General features: G+C 42.7%; 1 protein-coding gene across 2 annotated transcripts in view; it reads right to left on the reverse strand.

Moving 5' to 3' along the window:
* Positions 1 to 17427, reverse strand: part of ddah1 (dimethylarginine dimethylaminohydrolase 1) — an 84482-nt gene that overhangs the window by 17466 nt on the left and 49589 nt on the right. For both annotated transcript variants that reach the window (XM_086116373.1, XM_086116372.1), the window contains exons 2-3: positions 7895 to 7994; positions 2775 to 2848 (exon numbers count right to left, since the gene is read on the reverse strand). In XM_086116373.1, coding sequence (XP_085972499.1) covers positions 2775 to 2848; positions 7895 to 7994 — 174 coding nt within the window. The remainder of the gene's footprint in view (positions 1 to 2774; positions 2849 to 7894; positions 7995 to 17427) is intronic.

Genomic DNA, 17427 nt, shown 5'->3' on the forward strand with positions numbered 1-17427 from the left:
CTTTGATTCATCTGGACAGGGTCAAACAATAACCTGCACTGCTTACCAGTCAGTCATAGGTAACGTGTGAACAGCTCACTGTGAACTGATTTTGCAGCGTTTCCCAAGTATGACCGGCTTCCTTCTGCACTGCAAAAATATTTACAGTATGATTGGTTAGTAAAAGACTGCAAATTGTTCATTTTTAAATGTTGCCTGACTTAACGGGCCCTATTTTCATGCCCAGCACACGTCTAGTGCAAAGCGCAGTCTAACTGCGCATGAGGGGACTTTTCTTTATTTTGGTATTTTCCTTGATGGGCGCATGGAGAAGGGGGCGTTGGCGCTGTTGTGAGCCATTGTGGGACGGAACGCAGCTGACTTGTTTGCCATTCAATGGAAACGACTCACCTCGTTCCTCTTAAATTCAGCGCAGATGGAAGCATGCGGTATACATTATATGCAGGTGCAAGAGATTTAAAAAGAACTGCAAGATCATCGACACCTGCACATGGTGTCAAGTTGGCCACTGTGGATGAGCACTTGGAGATTGCTTTCCACCCCTGATCGGGCATCCGTGCGTGAAAAATACCCGCCCCACCTCACCACCACGTGCATAGTTGTGCCACGATTGCGGGGTGCTCGCCAAAATATTTTTAAGATGATCATCATAATTATTTGTTCAAAGAATCGATTTCTACAGTGATTCTGAAAAATGGTCCTACGCTTTAGACCTGCTTTTAGCTAGTGATGGAAAATGCCCTCGGTCTGCTGGAATGCCCGGCAAGGCACATCATCAGCTGCCGAATTCCCAAACATGGTAAATTATTCTTGCCCTGGCATGAAACTGCAGATGTGCCAGTTTTTATGCACATGCACGTGTCTATGAAAAGAGGGTCCCATGTGTCAGTCTTGTGACTGATTATCATTCTGTCATTAAGTCAGCTGGGATAGGTTCCAGCGACCCAGTATTGATCCTCGATGGGATAAGTAGTACGGAAAATAGATGGGTGGAGAGTTTACATTTTAAATACACTTAATCAGCAACATCTTGGGATAGAAGAGGTAGGGGTTTGTATCAATGGTTTATTAGAAATCCCATAATCACCCCATAGCATCATCAATCACTTATGGCAGCTTGGAAAATTCTTGATCTGGAAAAAAGGCTATTTTTATCAGTGCCGCATCGCTGTATGATGAACATTTTGCCTTCATTACTGCCAATAGGATAAATTGTATGTGTCTGTGTTTGCTAACCAAAGGTCCAAGGAAGACGCAGAAGATTGCAACCGAGTGATAGTGAAGCAGTGACGCATGGCTGAAAGAAGGATATAATGGATGGAGAACCCTATCGAGGGAGAAAGGGAATGGACAGAGGCAGAGATTGATGGAAGGGTAAATTGAATTAGAAAATGAGATGGGTAAATGAAATAAAGAAAAAAAAACAAGGTGAATAACCAGATGATGCTGGCATCTCTCTGGCTATGAAGACTAATGCTTTAATATATGTATGTTCTCCTCTGCGTTATGTCTGCTTGTTTTGTTTTTGTGACAAGGTCCTCTCACGAGTGAAAATTACATTTTAAAGACATCAAAATGGATGTCATTTAAAGACCAACATCGTAACATTTTTTAAATTGATGTTTTGGCACAATATGTTCAAAGGTTTACATTTTTTAAATTACTTAATGAACTAGACTTTTTTAAAATTCATTAAAAAAAATATTTGGCATATCCATTTCCAGTTTATGTTTTGTTTGCCTCAGCCCCTCCTCAACTGGAAAAAACAAATTCTATACAGTACTTCTCACTGATTACTGGTAAACAGACACCCTGCTTTTGTCATTTATATTGAATGGATTTTTATCAGACACTGTAAATTAAGGATTGAAACCCAAGTTACAGAAACATGACAGTAACTTCGGGGGAATGTCCCTAAAAATGAGTAACCTGTTCATAACCATAGAGGAGTGTTTGCAAAGTAAAGAACAGGACACCTGGTGGTGGATGAAAAGCAAATTGAGGAGTGTTATTGACACATGGTCACAAGTTTGACTCCTATGTTTATGTTGCTGTGCGCTATGAATGCGCTAAACTGATCACTACATTTAAAAAGGAGATGGAGGTACAGTACCAGTGTTGTGTTACAGCATATGTAGGTCAAATCAGATTACAGTGTTCCAAAGCTACTTTGCGGCTCGGTGATTGCTGATTTCCTCTATCGTGGATTTTCATTTGTGACCGTTACATAATTTCTTGCCATTTTGCAGCTTTTCTTGCTATTTTTCTTCCTTCTACGCCGGACCCGTCAATTTAATTTGTTTTAAAACCGAGACCATGAACATCCATTTTCTAATCATCTTATCCTCACGTGGGTCGCCTGTGTGTTGGAGTCTATCCCAGCTGTCTTCGGGCATTGGGGGGGATGCTAAAGTTGATTTCACTTTTTTTTCCTTTTTAGAAATTCACTCTGACGTCCATGCACTATTCTGAATGTGTGTCTGTTCAAAGAGGCTGAATGCACAACTCTCTCCTTAATTTCAGAATGCAGCATATGTTCTTCACCGTACGCAGCGTACGCTTGAACTGTTGCCATCTGGACGATTAAAATTTTTTTTAAAAAAAAGTCAAGCTCTACTTCACGGAAATCGACCCATCTCAGAGAGGCTTGGACCAAATCACCCGCAAAAAGTGAGGGAACTCCGTTTTACACTTTCTTAACCTTCGGTTGCACAGGTCAGTGAGACGTCCTTGCTTTAATAATGTGCTCAATTCCATGGACCACTTTATCTCACCTTGAAGGCATCAGCGAGGATTTCTGCTCCTCTTTGATTGGTCCGTTTGGACAGGCCAACAAAGAACTCTCGACCTGCAGAGATGAACAGAGAAATATCAGCGGAGCTCAAGAGAAAGTAATTTGTCATTTTTCAGCACCTTTCAGTCATTTAATTTGCAATGAGGGGTTACACTCGACCGCTCGATATTAACCCGTTCAGGGACTGTTAGAGGAATCTATGAGCAAAATTGTATCATGTTTAAAGTTTCATTTAATTTGGGCACATCGAAGCGTTTGGGTGAGTATCCAGCACCCCCAAATGCCTGCACACAAAGGCGCCGGCCATCTGGCCGGGGGACTGTTGAAGTCCACAATTAGCACGTCAATACAGGTGGACAACCACAGGGGAGAAGGCGACACTCGGTCACAAAAGGGGAATGAATAATTCGGGAACAGCGGTTGAGCAACAAAAGACGAGTTGAGAACACCCGTCGCGCCCAGACGACATTGACCATCCGCAAAGTCTACAACATGCTAATTCGATGTAGACCAGCCAGAAAACGCGCCAATGTACTGTTGGTTCAAGTTTGAAAAACAGGTAACCAATCACTACCGAGGAGCCGGACCGGGGGTGTGGCATGCAAACATCGGGGGCAGTGTTTTTCTTGTATTTTGCATATGTTACAATAAAATGTCGAACTCGCGGTGGCGGGACTGAGAGTGTGATCGCGGAGCAACTAACCGTCGTTCGCTCTCAGAGATCCGCTCCCGCCGATATTGAAGACAATTTTCCTGTGTGCCGAGTCATTTCTTTAACTTTGTCCGAGAAAATCTCTGACAGGGACAGAGGTTACGACAGTGGACATATTATCAGGTTACAGCAAGGGTGCCCAATACATCGATTGAGATCGACAGGTAGCTTGCGTACTGGTCCAAAGTCGATCGCGAGGGGTATGGAGGAAAAAAAAAAAACAACAACAACCCAAAACATTTGTGTGTGTGTGTGTGTGTGTGTGTGTGTCATTCATATGATCTATGTTTGTGTTAGTGCACACTGCACCCTTAGCGTCCTATCAGTCTCACTTTCACAAAAAGATCAACAGTCTGGACTTGCAGCTTGTGATCAGAGCTGTTGCACTATATCTTTTATTGTTACGATTATTCTCACTTTATTAAAGCATTTAAAATAAAATGGTACACGTGAGTTATGACACACCGCAAAAGTGCCTACCATGCCTCTGCGTCAGGTTTGGACGAAGGTCGGCAGTGATTTCCTTTCCACAAACCCACACACTTTTGTGTTGACTTTAGTTTTCTGTTTCATTCATCTTAGGGGCCGTTCTGGCGATTGTTCATCAGGGCATGCATGTAAAAGTGCATGCGGATGTGTGCGCGTGCAGTAACGGGTCGATTGCAGGAGTTTTGGTAGATCGAAAAGTAGATCTTTGGTCAAAAAAGGTTGGGCACCCCTGGGATGCAGGTTATCATTATTGGTGCATGAAAGGGTTAATTCTCCAGCATACCAAGACATTTTGGGAAAATTACATACTTGCAACTTGGTGGAAGCATGAGTTTGACCCAATGCACATTGCAAATTCCATTAAAGGCATACTTGTAAGTGTTTGGTGTGGAACAACTTGAGTTTAAGGCCATCAAACACCTCTGGCGATTCCCTAACCCACAGACTGTAATCCAAATATTCTCAATCATTTTCAGAGAACTCCAACCTCAGAAATCCTTCTCTGGACAAAACTTTCAGCAGCCTAGATGCAAATGAACAAACATCTTCATATAATCTGCGGATATAGTTTTCATTTCTGTGGCTACAATGGCCTGGTGTCCCAATGATTGAGTGCACATGACATCTGAAAAGTAGAATGTGAAAAATTCTGTGAAACAAAACCACAACCGACAAACTGGTTCTTGGTGATCCATTTGCTGAATACTGCAGTGCCCACATCAAAATGGGGCCAACATGGCAGAGGGCAAACAGAGAATCCTGAAATTGTCTAAATGCCCAGCGTGCAGCATTTAGCCGAGGGATTGGCAACCAGTATGGCCGCCGAGTCTTTATTTGCCCTTAGCTGGGAACATCCCAACAAAGATCTTTGAGCTACGCTATGTGAAACACCGAAACAAGAGCAAAGCACTATTGTCTAGAAACCCAGTTACGTACACTAACTGGGCTCACAGAGCGGTAAAAACATTGACCCACATTCTAACCGCTGAACCGAGACAAAATCTAATATACCAAGCATGTCTTGATTCCCAGTCTTCATCAGTAGAATTGAAGGTTGCCAAAACCGCCCCTGGTAAAACTCTAATTTAGTATGATTTGATTTGAGCGTGTGTTTTGCTACGTAATGTTTTCACTGCAGATTATGTTCAGGGGAAATTTTTCTCAGTATGCCGTGGCATAGGGAGTCACTTGGGTCACACTGTGGAATGTCTTTTAGAACAGCCAAACATAGACTTCCACCATCAGACGCATAATAGTCTGCTTGGTTTGTATTCATAAAGTAGGACTATGTTTTGTAAGTCCTGCATGAGCACACGTTCCCTACACTGTATGTGTGGATTACAATTCAAACACGATGTATTGGGTCAAATCATAGCTTTATGCCACCCTGATCTACGACTACGGTACAAAAAGACAAACTCCAAACATAAGTTTCTGTAAAGGGAAAATAAAAATGCACTTAAATGCTGCGGGTGCTCATCTATATGTACTATATGTGTGTGTGTGTATAAAAATAAAAATAAAAAAATTCTCGTCTCACCCCTCGGGTGGTGTCCGTCCCTCATTCAGCTCGGGTCCTCTACCAGAGGCCAGGAAGCTTGAGGGTTCTGCGCAGTATCCTTGCTGTTCCCAGCACTGCACATTTCTGGACTGAGATGTCCGATGTTGTTCCCAGGATCTGTTGCAACCACTCATCTAGTTTGGGGGTCACTGCCCCGAGTGCTCCGACCACCACAGGCACGACTGTCACCTTTACCTTCCAGGCTCTCTCCAGCTCCTCTCTGAGCCCTTGGTATTTCTCGAGTTTCTCGTGTTCCTTCTTTCTGATGTTTCCATCACTTGGGACCGCTACATCCACTACAACGGCTTTCCTCTGCCCTTTATCTATGATCACGATATCTGGTTGGTTCGCCATTACCATCTTGTCAGTCTGGATCTGGAAGTCCCACAGGACCTTCGCTCTGTCATTCTCCACCACCTTCGGAGGTGTTTCCCATTTTGACCTTGGGGTTTCCAGTCCATACTCCGCACAGATGTTTCGGTAGACTATGCCAGCCACCTGGTGATGGCGTTCCATGTAGGCTTTCCCTGCCAGCATCTTACACCCTGCAGTGATGTGTTGGATTGTCTCAGGTGCCTCTTTGCACAACCTACACCTTGGGTCTTGTCTGGTATGGTATATCTGGGTCTCGATGGCTCTGGTGCTCAGGGCCTGCTCCTGAGCAGCCAGGATGAGTGCCTCTGTGCTGTCCTTCAGGCCAGCCCTCTCTAGCCACTGATAGGACTTCTTGAGATCAGCCAGATAGATAGATAGATAGATAGATAGATAGATAGATAGATAGATAGATAGATAGATAGATAGATAGATAGATAGATAGATAGATAGATAGATAGATAGACAGACAGACAGACAGACAGACAGACAGACAGACAGACAGACAGACAGACAGACAGACAGACAGACAGACAGACAGACAGACAGACAGACAGACAGACAGACAGACAGATAGATAGATAGATAGATAGATAGATAGATAGATAGATAGATAGATAGATAGATAGATAGATAGATAGATAGATAGATAGATAGATAGATAGATAGATAGATAGATAGATAGATAGATAGATCGATCGACTGTAGGGCAGCCCGGTGGGCCAGTGGTTAGACCCTTGTGAGGATAAAGCGGATTGGAAAATGAATGAATGAATATAGACTGTATATCTAAATAACGTGTGTGTTTAGGTATATGCAGATACTGTACATACATACTCCACCTTTTTGTGTGGAGTATGTATGCTCTCCCCGTGACTATTGGCTTTTCTCCCAGGACCCTGGTTTCCTCCCACATTCCAAAAACGTGCTAACCCTCTTAAATTGTCCCTAGGTGTGAGTGTGAGCACAAATGTTTTTTTTTGTCTATGTGTGCCCTGCTACTGGCTGGCAACCAGTTCATGGTGTACCTCGCCTACTACCTGAAGACAGCTGGGATAGGCTCCAGCACACCCGTGACCCTTGTGAGGATAAACGGATCAGACAATGGATGAACGGATGAATAGACATTTTTTTCTTCATGATTTAAAGTTGTTAAACTGTGACACAGTGATGCAGTTGAAAATTTTGGTACACCCACCTTAAATGCTGGTTCAACCAAGAAAAAAAAGCATCCAGAGCATCCAGTGAAAAAAGTTAGTCTCGAGCCCTGACTCAAGGTTGCCCAGTTTCATATTCTATTTTTTTGTTTTTAATGTACAATGGAAACTCCCTGCAGAGCTGCATTGCGTGTCCGCAAATGATTGACAACACCCTTTGGTCAGGCATTCTGTCTTACAGAGTCCGCCTTTACTTGCTCAGCCCAAACTGATGTGTTACCTTTGAAGTGAAAATGTGTAGATGGAAGCACACTTTTTCTGCTATAAATAAATTATTTTTTGTGTTGTGCAGTTGAAATTGTTTTTGACATGCTCACCTGCTGATCAATGCAGCTGCCATTCCCCTTTCCACCAACAGTCACATACTGTAACATCTGCATGAAACCTTCACAGCATATATCTTCACCAACCAATAAATAAAAACGGGAGCGTTGCAGATAAAGGGTGCAGAACTGCCATTTTGAACTTTTGACTTTTTCAATTCCTTTCATTTTTTTGGGATGCACATGAATGCTCATGACAAAATCAAAACCATGCACAAAGTGAATTTGAAGAGAAATAATTTGGTGCATTTGGACCACTATCGAAGCACACAAATCCTCCCCACACACATGCAGAGACACATGCACGCACACACAAATAAATAAGAAAATGAAAATTCAAATGGGAATGTAATCATGTCGATGGAAAGGCATCTTGGGCCTGATGAATAATATGATTGCATCCGAGATCACGGATATTTCATTTACCTGTGAATAGGACATCTCCTCCATCCAATGTGGCATTCTCATCAATCATTTCCACTATGTTTAGATTCACATCCTTCAGGGCACCTTTCATCGCCTCCGTCTGGACACATAAGGACACAAACCAAAATACATCAACAACGCATATCAGAAATCAATGGAAGCGTAATCTCACTGAAAAACGCTCCAAGAAAACGTTTATCTTCAGGGTAAATGTTATGTAGCTTCGTTAACAAGCCGTAAACAGAATGAAGAAAATACTTCTGAAAAGCCCTTGCTGTATTATTTCACGGCACAGCATGTTGGTTCCTGTGAGAGCAGATGCTATGAAAGAAATCCTTTTTTTTTTTTTGCAATGACATCATTGTAATGAGCCATGAAATTATGTCATTTTAGAAGTATGTTTTACAGATTATCAAGTGTTGATTCGAGATAAAAGAACATTTGCTTTAACTTAAAACGCATTCTCCTGCCCTCACGTTCTTTGTCAGCCTTCTTCATCTTTCTCTTCGGTATTTGTTGGAAAAGAGATGACAAGAAAAGATTGATATTAGGATATATTTTGAAATGCGTTCCTGAGAGCGAAAAAGAGAAATGTCAGTGTTTAGCTGTGTGTCCTCTACATGAACTCAAACCTTGAGGCGAGCAGGTCTTTGTTTGGCTGCTCCATGGCTGATCTGCTGCTCTGACCGCCCAGTGTGATTTTACTGTCCTAATTTGGGGGGGTCCTACAGGAGTAGTTTCCAAGGGCAGGCATGTTAGTGAGAGCATCAGTGTTTCCACAAGCCCTATCTCATTATGACCTCAGCCTGTTCATTGTGCTTTTTGGCCAAGCCAATGTTTTTTGCTTCAGAAAGGCTGCAGAATTAGCTCATACAGGTAGACTGCCATGCACTTTCCAAATAACAATACACAAGTGAATATGCACGTGTTTCCGTGTAAATTACAAGTCATCCATTGTTGGGAGCCATATCAGCAGTTGATCTCAGAAAATAATTATTTCTCTTCCTGTTTTCAGTTCATTTATAGATGATTCATATTTTCCTTGATATGTCGTGGCACCAGCCATTGAAATCAATAGGTGTATTATTCCTATTGTAGTCCACTACGCGCACCAAAGGCATTTCCCCTGACATCATTGGAGGTGATAAGAGACAAAGGATTTTTAGCCCCATGTTTACCCTACCACCATGTGAAGCCAGAATTGTATCTGTGGTAAAGAGCATTTGTCCCTCCACATGGGACCAGAAATCGAACGAAGACATTTAGTGTCAAAACAAAGTATTCACCTTCATTAGAGTGTGCCATCTAAGATGAATTTTTAAAGACTACACAATTTCAATCATGAGTAATATCAAAATATGACTGTGGTTCAGTTGCTGCCATGACTGATAAGATTTCCCAAGAGAAAAGCCTTGTTTACCCTCTTAGTCCTCCATTCTCAGACCCGCCTTGTTTATTCCCTCTTTTTTTTTGTCTCCCACATTCCCCGATCATGCTTTGTGGCAGGGTCAGAAATGCTCCAACTGGCACCCCGAGCTGTGATCTTCAATGTGAGAAACACCCAACGGCTCACCCTCCCTGGGTGCCAACTCATTTTGCAGGCCCCTCCTTGTCCCATTCAGCCTCCTTTTTTTCTTCGAGTTTGGCTTGGCAACACAAGGCAAGCCTGCACCCTGCTTTGAATGAGAAAGGCCCTTTAGGGCTTTTAAAATTCATTAAGGTCTTTTCCAACAAGTTGGTTTGGAGCCACATTCCTGATGTTCTATCTCAATACAAGGGAGACAGAGCCAAAAGAACCAGCCTGTTATTTCGGCTTTTTATGGACCCTTTCTGTACTTTATTGTTCCCCTGGTAACTTAGGATATCACATTCTGCTAAAAAGGACTGTCTGTCTGTTAGAACAAAGTGCGTTATGAAGGGAACAACTGCATTCCCAAGATTCATCCTCGGCTTTCTGGAAGAGTAAAAAACACATGCCTTTTTTTGCAGCAGGTTTCCTGTACAGTTCTTGGAACATTTTGCTTCTACATTTCCTTTGTACTGCCTTGTGATTCGCTAGCAACCAGTTCAGATCCCAGCACACCCGTGACACTCGTGTAAATAAAGCGGTTCAGATTATGTTAAATAAATAAATAAATACATATTGGTGTGTGTGCCTATCCCAGCTGACTTCGGCAGTAGGCGGGGTACGACCCGAACCGGTTGCCAGCCAATCGCGGGGCACATAGAAACAAACAAGCGTCCCCGTGCATAATCACACCTAGTCTGTGCAGAATTAATGTATTACACACATTGACTGAAAAAAAATCAGTGATCTTATGAGCTAGATAATTGTTTAAAAATATGATTTGGATGGAAATATGGTCTTAAAATTGGGCCCAATTTATAATTGCGTCTGCCTCAAAATCGGATAAGGAGCAGGCTGAAAGCACTCATTATACCCAGTTTAAGACAAAACACGGGTACCCTGTCACAGCAAGCTAATTCCGTGATGCCAACTTCTCATTGAGTAGCACGCAAAAGCAGACTCTCCATGGCATGCCCTTGCCGAACCCAAAACAATCCTTGGTGTATGTAGTAGGAACATACCTGTGGTTAACCAAGTCATGACACCCTCCCATCACGCAACACTCCCACCTTGCTTCACAGCATTACATAAATTGTTGAGAAGTAGGTCAAAATGAAGCCAAGCACAGTTAACAGTTGGAGGACCGGAGACCCTCACACCACATCAACCACAAGGACTTGGCAGCCTGCCTTCAGAGAAGGAGCCATTTAAGCCAAACGCACTGCACTCTCCGACTACTTTCATTTAGGACTCATGGGATACAAAGACTGCAAAGAGGAATATTCAACACGATGTTCCTTGGACACCACCGTCGAAGTTTATCTGTGAGAAAGTAGCAAAGCCAACAACGCAAAGCTTTAGAGTTTATTTATTTATTTGGTTGATAATTGCAAATGTGGAATAAAAGGTTGTTATGCATTGCAGAAAAAAAAAAAAGTGTTTACATTGACAAAGCTCATTCCAAAACTAAAATCATGTATATTAAGGACATGACACATGCAGGGTTGCCTGAAACAAGTTACTTTACCGACTACTTGATTTTACAAGTGACTTAGTTACTTTACCGACTACTTGATTTTACAAGTGACTTAGTTACTTTACCACTGGATTTGAAAAGTAACTGAGATTGCAAGTTTCTTCAATAATTCCATTCAGCAGCTATAATGCTTTTGGTCTTTCAGTTTCCTTCAAAACATTGATTTCATTATTGATCTCATTCGTGTGCACATTTTTCAGCATGACGTCTCTGATCCACTGGTGAAAGGACACTTTGATCCTCTCCTCTTTCATCTATAACTGCTTCAGACAACAAAGTGTATGCAGAATAGTGGTGAAGATTGCACGACTGTTTGTGTCCTATGTGTTGTGTTGTGTTATTTTTGTTATTTTGACTTCAAAATGGCGCCGCGAGAGTGGCTGCCTTTCCAGCAGCTCCTATATTTTGTTGTTCCTTTCATAACTTTGCTGCTGTGAATTGGGAATTTCTCCATTGCGAGACTAATAAAGGTTTTCTTATCTTTTCTTATCTTATCTTCATATTGCTCTCAAAAATGGGGGGAAATGTATGCAGTACGAACATGCCATATTGTCACATGCTTAGCAGACATCACACAACCTAGTTTCTGCCAGCATAAAAGGAATAACTGTGTGTGTGCAGTTTTTACCTTTTTGGAAGGGGGGTGGGGGGAGAATGCAGTAAGAGAAGGCAAAGATGATAAAAACAAGAATATACACTGGAAGTTGATTGATGATTTACGATTATCTGACCTTCAAACAAAATGGGGACAGGTGTTCACTACAGACTCTTGAACGGCTTGAACCTAGTTGTAGTAAAGAAAAAAGTGTTGCGTGACTGTCACGTGGTTGAGTGCGCATCTGCCAGGCATGGTTTTTGGAAGCACATATGGTCGTGTTAGAGGACTAAATGAATGGAAAGTGGAAGGCCTGACAACTGTCATAAGAAGTTATTTTCCCCATCACCGGTCAGGCTTTCCGAGCGCTGTGGTTAACCAGTGCTTATTACCCTTACGGAATGAGTACTTGGCACCCTCCTCACATGTAGCAGAGACAATTCAATTGAGACTATGGGAAGGAATTCCCATTGTGTTTGTATCAGAGCTGCCAGTTGAGGCCTCTCCAAACCAAAGCAAAAATACCAAACCCTCCCACGTATCAAAGTTGTTTCCACATTCGTGAGGTCCAGTGTGTGCTGCAGAAGCGAATGTCTCATCAAACATACTCAGAACGGATGGTTTGAAATGATGGGTCTTGGAGCAGGACCTACCATGTGCGGAGACAAACGGGGTTTGTTGTGTTCAGTGGAGAAAGTCTAGACTAGAGCTTTAGGAAGGATTCAAGAACCGAAGAAAATCATTTGATCAACAGACAGGAAAAAAAACAAACAGGTCAAGATTCATCTCTCGATGAAGGCTTCCCTTTTGATCACTTTCTTCCGAAACAGGGGTTCCCTTTATTGCGTGTTGTCGTTTGAAGAAAGAGGAACCTCATAGGTTGTGAAGAAAGGAACCCAAATAGAGTCAGAGAATGCTGACCTCACTGGATATGAGAGGCCCTGGCAACGGTTTTTGCCAGTGCCTGTTTTTGCCAGTGCAAAACAAAATCCTTATTTATCCATTGTCGGTGCCGCTTGTTGCAAGCTGATATCACTTCAGCATCTCACCACCTTTCAAAACTTTGGAGCATGCTGTGGCAAAATTCAAGAAAATATCTTGATGCCTTTTCATATCTGCATTATCATTTTCTCAAATGTACCCACGGTTGATTCTTTTTGCTTTATTTAGAATACTAAAAACAGCCTGGAGTGTGTTCCACTGAAAAAACAAAACAAAACAAAAAAACACCATCATACCACATGGTTACGCCCACGTTTTTGAAAGAATGTGATGGATGGGTCCCAAAGTGGAAAAGAGAAAAGAGCATGACGGTTTGCCCGGCAAAGACTAGACTAAAAGCCTATTATGAGGGATTTCCCACAACATCCCTGTAATGTGAGATGCAAGCAAGGGTATGAAGTGGAAAACCAGGAATAGGATTGTGCGTTCTAAACTTGAAAGGGGAAAAAACAATGGGCCAAAAGATTTCCCAAATATTGGCAATGATGGGCTTTTCCGGACAGTTGTTTTCCGTTGTTGCATGAAGCAAGCAGTCAGATGCTAACCAGCCGGGACAGATCTGGTCATTTGCCTGAACAAAAAACAAAAACAAAACAAAACCATGTGATCTACTATTGCTGTTCATCTATCTATCAAGTGACCCATCACATCATCAATTGCAAAATGCATTTGTAGCATAAATCAGTTTATAAATCAACATGCTTTTAATTGAAAATGATTTAATGAATACTGTAAATAAAAGAAGACAGTGTGCATTTTGGCTCATCAATAATGATGTCACTGGTGTCCAATGCAAGATTTCTGGCTGAAATAGGGTCACGTTTTCGAAGAACTCCACCTCTCCATCGAGTTAAGTAAACTTTCCTTTACTTCCAAGAAGAGATTATATGCAAGGACTGGTTTGACAGTCAATCAAAAGCGAATTCTGAATTTGTCTCAAAATCAGACATCGTCTCAATTTATGATCCCAACAGCAAGATGATCCATGCAGTATGTCGACGCACTGTTTATAAGCAGAGCAGGAAGATGATTTTCCATAATATATTTACCCAAAACGTCATGATGGACATAATGGATCCTTGAACCAAAGTTGAGCAGGACAGATGGAGCAGACCTGAAAAACGACTATATGTGCTCTGTCTAAAGGTCACCATACGACCTTCACCATTTGGTTACATTGACCAAATTGTGAATGCTAATTGCTGCTGTGGTTGAATTGTCTTCCTGTCCATTGTGTAAGTAAGGACATCAGTTTTGCCAGCTGGTGTTATTTAGCACATTGTTGAAAAGTTGCATATGATATCCTATTGAGAGATGGGATGTATGCGTCAATTTTGTATGGTGCTTTTCTGGAAACTCAAAGATGCTTCACTTTTGGATGCATTGTTCATGCTCTTACATGTTCATGCTCTGAGTGGTGATAAACTACATTCTGTCGTAGGGCTGCCAAGATTAGTCGACTAGTCACGACAATGTCGACAATTAATTTAATAGTTGATGATGCGTTTATTTATATTTATTGATTTGGCACAGTTTTTCTGTTGAGTCTGCCTTGTCTCCAGTTTTCGCTTTTCTGCTTTGTCTCACGCGTTCGCTTTTCACGCTGGCTGTCAGCCTCGGCTGTGACACACCCCTCTTTCATGGCAATACGGCGGTGATAAACGAGCACTAAAAAGGAAGCATTTTGTGGCTGATGCCTGATTTCATTTCTGGCACAGGGACTGTTGTGTCTGGAAGCTGGCATTTGGACAAACAGGCTTCATGAACTCAGACATAGCAGCACTCAAATGAACACAACATAACATATTTGCCATATGCCCTCAAGAGCAACAATAAAAAAGTAGCTTTCCTAGTTCATTACAACATACTAATTTACTGTTTTTGTTTTTTTAAACGTTTCAGGCGCCTATCACATTTTGATTGCGTAGATCAAATTATGAATACTAGTGAAGTAAAAAAAAAACATTTTGGATAAAGGTTAAATACCTGCCTTAAAGAATACAAAGTGTAAGATAGTGATGGTTATATATGTGGTATGCCGCTATTTATATATGATCCGATTAGTCGACAAAACACTATAACTGTTGGTAATTAGTCAACTAACAAAATAATGATTTGTGGCAGCCCTGTTCTGAAGCCACAAATCCCTTGAGGTAGGCATGGCTGCCAGTATGCACCTACGGCCTCTCCGACCACCACCAAACATTCACACCCAGCTGAACACCAGTGTGGGTGACACTGGAGGTAAGGAGGGTGAGGTTTCTTGCCCAACGATCCATGACTCGGCCATAGTTTTAACCCTTTCAGGGACAGCGGTAACTACAGTGGACAGCTTATCATGTTATCAGGTTTCAGGGTGCATGAAAGGGTAAAACTGCCAAAACTTCTTGGGTAATGGATAACCCGCTCTACCTCCCAGGCTATAGCCGCTCCTGAAGGAACATGTGATAAGTTCATCACTACTTCACTCAAAAAAGTAACCTTAGGTTCAGACAGAAATCAATAAGCAGAACCAATTCAACGAGTACGAAGTTCTTAGAATTCTGAGTTAATTTAAAGTCAATGCCATCAATTTTTCTTAACCTTAGGATAACTTTGCCAGTAGTTAGTTCATTCCCACTTAGTCTTTGAAGCTCCAAATCTAACCCATATGTGCGTCTATGATGGCCTTCCTCTACCGTGCACTGCTGTGGACTGCACTCACAAGGCCACAGAACACCCCTGAGCTTCCACTCAATAACATTACCACTGCTGCAGTGCAACGAGACAGACTGTAATGGAAACAACCCACTTTCCAGACACTTGAGGGAATAGCAAACATCTCTGCCTGATCCCTATAAAAGAGAGAAGAAATAAAGACGACCAATCGTGGTCTCCCACCCACTCAGCTTGTCTGGACATCGGAACATCTCGTCTTTCAAAAAAAATAACTGAGTGGCTTCTTTACCGGTAATCATTACAATACATTCCAGATCAGTGGTGGCCAATCCACGGCTCGCGAGCCCCATGCGGCTCTTTGACTAGTTCAATGCGGCTCCCAGGCTTTCACACGACAAGCATCGAAAACGCCTCAGTTGTGGCAATGTCATTCAAACTACGGCACTAAGTACACAGAACGTAATAGTCAGCCTATCATCAATCCCGTTCCTTGATTGACATAGAGGGCAACCCATCAAATGACTGAATCACCATTCATGCGCAAACAACGGCGCTAAACGCTAAACTAGTCAGCGAATTACCTCTGTTTTTAAGGCGGTGTGCCCAATATGTCGATAGCAATCGACTTGGAGCCAGCGGACTGGTTTCAAGTCGACCGCAAGGGGTGGGGGATTTGGGTAAACAACCCAAAAAGCAGCGAGGCAGAGAGGAGTAGGTGGACTTAATAAGATGTGTTTCACAAAAATACAAACAAATACGAGCAGAGGCAAACAATGACAAACACAATGACCCGGCACCCACTGGTCGGGCAGGGTGTCCTTTTAACAGAAAGACGAACTAATTACACAGTAACCAACATGTGTGCCACTGCAGGAAGAGCCCTCCAGTGCCACCTGTTAGTCTCAAACAGAACCACCATAACAGTACCCCTGCCTCAAGGGGCGGATCCCAAACGTCCCAAAAAGTCACCCAATGGCTTGCCTTGATTTGGCTGGGCCAGCCAGACACGACTGGACTCGAGGCAACTGGATGTGGCTCGTCGGAAATGGAGAGGCGGACGCAACACTTACGCCGCCAAGAACAGCAACGCAGGGCGGCCGCAAAACCTGCGCCACCGGGAACAGGAACGGAGGGTGGCCGCAACACTTGCGCTGCCGGGAACAGGAACGGAGAGCTGCCGGATTCGGGGGGGTCAGCTGCAACAGTTGCGCCGCCGGAGTCAGAGCGGGCAGCCGCAACACTTGCGCCGCCGGAGCCGTTGGATGGGCGGCAGTGAGTGAGGCCAGGCCTCTGGTCCCACGGGGTTCATTTTTCTAGTAGGGGCCTTCTGTCACATTTGCGAGGTGGTAGAGTAGAGGACCCCAAAAAGCAGGGAAGCAGGGAGGAGTAGGGTGGACTTAACAAGATGTATTTAACAAAAATACAAACGCAAACAAACACGAGCAGATACAAACAATGACAAACACAATGACCCGACACCTACTGGTTGGGCAGGGAGTCCTTTTAACAGAAACACTCACTAATGACACAATGACCAACAGGTGTGCCACTGCAGGAAGAGCCCTACAGTGCCATCTGTTGTTCACAAACAGAACCACCCTAACAGTCTTGAGGAGTCCAATTTGGCTGGTTTAGATTTGATACACTGAATACATTTCTGCAAGGTTCTAAACCTAGAATTCTCAACCTAGAGGTTTAGCAGTCGTGCATTCCCTTTTTTAATATCAGATTTCTAATCAGTACCACCCCACAATACACTTAGTTTAGGCTTGTTTGTCAAGTATGCATTGACATTTTGAAACATATGCTTCCTGAATAGAATCCCGATGCCTCTCATTAATAAGTGAAACGATGATTGTATTGGGATGATTACATGGGACTGGGGTCCAACTTTGTCTAAAATCAATTCAGGGTTTAGAAAGGGGTTATCGCAAAGATTTAGATTAAGCACACTTGCCCTATGTCACCTTTGAGAACAGAGCCTCTATTTCACTGGTGACATGCGGATTTGTGAAGTCGTTCTCCTTGTGTCGTGATTTCAGAGACAGGAAGCATATCCTTTGTTATCAACTTAAATCCAGGCAAATGGGTTGGGGTTGAATGAGGATATACTTTGTATTTGACAATAATTGTGTAATCTTCATAAATTTGATCCCAAAGAAAATTTCTGTTGT

This window comes from Hippocampus guttulatus, chromosome 7, assembly GCF_054856545.1.
Source record: "Hippocampus guttulatus isolate MCC_2025c chromosome 7, RoL_Hgut_1.0, whole genome shotgun sequence".
NCBI classification, from domain to species: domain Eukaryota; kingdom Metazoa; phylum Chordata; class Actinopteri; order Syngnathiformes; family Syngnathidae; genus Hippocampus; species Hippocampus guttulatus.